Source organism: Phyllobates terribilis, unplaced genomic scaffold (genome assembly GCF_046119375.1).
Source record: "Phyllobates terribilis strain yellow unplaced genomic scaffold, ASM4611937v1 Scaffold_5__5_contigs__length_657084704, whole genome shotgun sequence".
Lineage (NCBI taxonomy): Eukaryota > Metazoa > Chordata > Amphibia > Anura > Dendrobatidae > Phyllobates > Phyllobates terribilis.
The window spans coordinates 287472261-287475180 of NW_027362765.1; the positions used below are offsets into that span (position 1 = coordinate 287472261).

Here is a 2920-nt window from a genome sequence, read left to right on the forward strand (position 1 = left end):
GTTAAGCTATATTAGTTACCATGACCGTCCGTGGGTCTGATATTTTATATTAAAATATAGGATGTCAGGGATGAATATCGCTGTATGTCCCTGGTATTGTGTAACTTTTCCATAAACAATAAATGATTCTATATCTAACTTTGAAAACACAAGCTCTGTTGAGCCTCACTCCTAAAAGTACACCACTTTCTCTTTACTTTTGCTGGTATTTTTTGGTGAAAAGGTAACAATTCTAGAAGAAGTGGTCATCAGAGCATGTTACCTGATCCATCGGAGGGGGGTGCATTAGGGGTTCTGTTACCTTACTCTCTCACCCATTCCTTTAGTTGGGGGCTGAGGGTTCATCGGGGGAGGGGGCGACATCGGTTTCATCTGCCTATGGTGCCAAAATACCTTGTCCTGGCCCTGCCGTTCACACTTCTTTTCCATTTTTATGGTTTAAATGTAAAAAAATATAAATCACATTAGGATTTTATTTTGCAGTTCTGTGTCTCATAAGTTGCCCGCAGCCACATATGTCACAGAAAACCACACACAGTCTCCCCCGTCATATAAACAGGGAGTTGAGTGAGTCACTGAGTGGTCAATCACAGCACATTGACTAAGATAAGAAGTAATCAATTCATCAGATGTCGGATTAACTCGAAGTGTCATATCATGGGCAGGAGGTATTGGAGATGATAAGAGGAGTAATATTCTGAGAGATTGCTTTTCATACTTTCCATAGAACGCAATATCTTCTAGGGAAACATTGTTTCCAATATGTTCTCATTTGACAGAATCAGTTATGCGGATTCTCCTGTCACTTCTATGTAGCTGGGGAGTTGAGACTTGCATTTGCAGCATCTGTCACTATGTAGATCAGCTTTTTGGGTCAGTTGTCACACTGTAATCAGAACTACTGATTCTTTATCACTTACTACCCAGTCAAATTAGATGTGTCACTTGGCAGAACATCTCTATATTATTCGCCCCAGGCTCCTTGTAGATACTGACTGATCAGAAAGCTGTCATGGGCTTAATATGAGAATAACAACATCCCTCCACCCCCAGTCATCTCACTTCGACATCCTCCCCTCCTGGTCTGAGCTGGCATGCACACCCCTCTCCTCTATAAAAGTCTGCCACCCTATTCTCCTTTAGAACTGTTTCTTACGACAGCCCAAAGCTCCACATCCTCATCATGCTGTCTCTAGGCTCCCGCTCTTCACTACGACTGACCTTGATATGCAGTGCCCTAGCTCTGCTGCTCTCTTGCCAACGCACAAATGCCTGGTACAAGCAGTCAACTGGCCCCAGCTATTATTCTGTGGGAAGGGCATCAGGGCTACTGTCTGGTATCCGCAGATCTCCAGACATTCGACGATCTGAGCCTGAAAATGCAGGGGAGAGCGCCGAGAATATGGAAGACAATTTCTTGAACAACTATGGTAGCCAACGGCAAGGAGCGCTCCTCAAAAGCATGGTGAGTATCCATCTCATTTTATTTCTACAATGCGATGCCAACTACCGTTGTTGTTAATGAAAAAAATCTCATGGGTCTAGTTAGTCCTGGTTAGTCTTCTTTAAGTACCGTAGTTTGTCTTTTGAGGCTTAGCTTTGGGTTACAAATTAAATCTAGCCAAGCGTATGTCTATAAAATGTTGTTTCCTAAGGGTACCAGGTAAATGCCACAACCAAGACCATCCTAGTGGAAGTTCCAGAATGTTTTCAAAAGGAAATATGGAAGTTAGTCATTGTCCCAGGCTGATTTTGGCAACATGTTTGCATTGAGACCACTTTACTACTGCATTCAATGGAGAAGATTTATCATGCATGAAGTTGTCCGTCATAACTTATGTTTTACTTTTTCATGTGCCCTTTGGAAAATAAAAGTAATAACTTTTATAGATTGCCATGAAAAACTGCTCCACTTTTCCCTTACACCAGTTTTTCTCCCATTGTCTTGGACGAGGTTGTTTTATTTCACTATAACCTGAAAATAGTATATAGGACAATTCAGGTGAACATTATGCAAAGGGTTTTCCATAAGGAAAAATCATTCCCATCCAAACTTTACACTTGGACTAAGTATTATTAACTTAGAAACAATTTCCACCACTTTTCTATGTAGAAAAAAACAAGTCCAACCTGAATATAAAAGATTAGTGGACATTATTAATGAAGCTTGAACATGGTAAGTATAAATCAACGCAGACAAGATATCAATGGAAAGATGCTGTAATCAGTGGTCCGCAACCTGTAACTCCCCAGCTGTTGTACAACTAAAAATGTGTTCCAATGCAAATAGGGTGAAAAAAAAATTTAGTTTTACGGCTGATGAGTTATTAACCTTTTTTACCCTCTCCTCTTTCTCTCTCCTACAGGCTCTCTGTGTAAAAGATGTATCCCCAAACCTTCACAGCTGCGAGCTGCTCCCCGACACCTCCAGCACCTTCCAGTGCAAAGCTCAAATTTACCTGTCACTCGACAGCTCCGACTGCCTCAATCCCTGACCCCTCCAGCTCAGAGACTGCCATGTACTACTTCTAATTCTGAAAGACCCCTCCTCTTTAAATTAGGGGTCAAACATTTGTGTAGATTTGTACTTGATTCTGTATCTGCTGCATTAGAACATAATGGTTCAACTAATAAACTAAATAAACGGATGACTTGCCTACTTGTGTCTGTGTGTGTCAATGAGTGTATGCAAAAAAATAGAGATTTAACGGCGTATATGAGGGTGCATAAAGAATTGTGATGTGCCCCATGTGGGGAACGGCATGGTTAGAATGGGTACTTACGTGATTGTCTTTATTCTTCACTCCAAAATCAATGATCCATGATAACAAAACAACTGGCATAGCCACTGAAGAGCATGGCTGAGATGAAGCAATAATGGGCAAGGACCTGTAATAAAGATATATAATATATATATATA

At 40.9% G+C, this 2920-nt stretch overlaps 1 protein-coding gene across 1 annotated transcript; it reads left to right on the forward strand.

Annotated features, from left to right (window-relative positions):
• The first annotated feature begins 1120 nt into the window (after window positions 1–1120).
• On the forward strand, window positions 1121–2656 carry NPB (neuropeptide B). Its single transcript, XM_073681231.1, has 2 exons — window positions 1121–1465; window positions 2367–2656. Exons 1-2 carry the CDS (start codon window positions 1184–1186, stop codon window positions 2493–2495), a joined length of 411 nt encoding a protein of 136 aa, XP_073537332.1. The 5' UTR covers window positions 1121–1183; the 3' UTR covers window positions 2496–2656.
• Window positions 2657–2920: the final 264 nt, after the last annotated feature.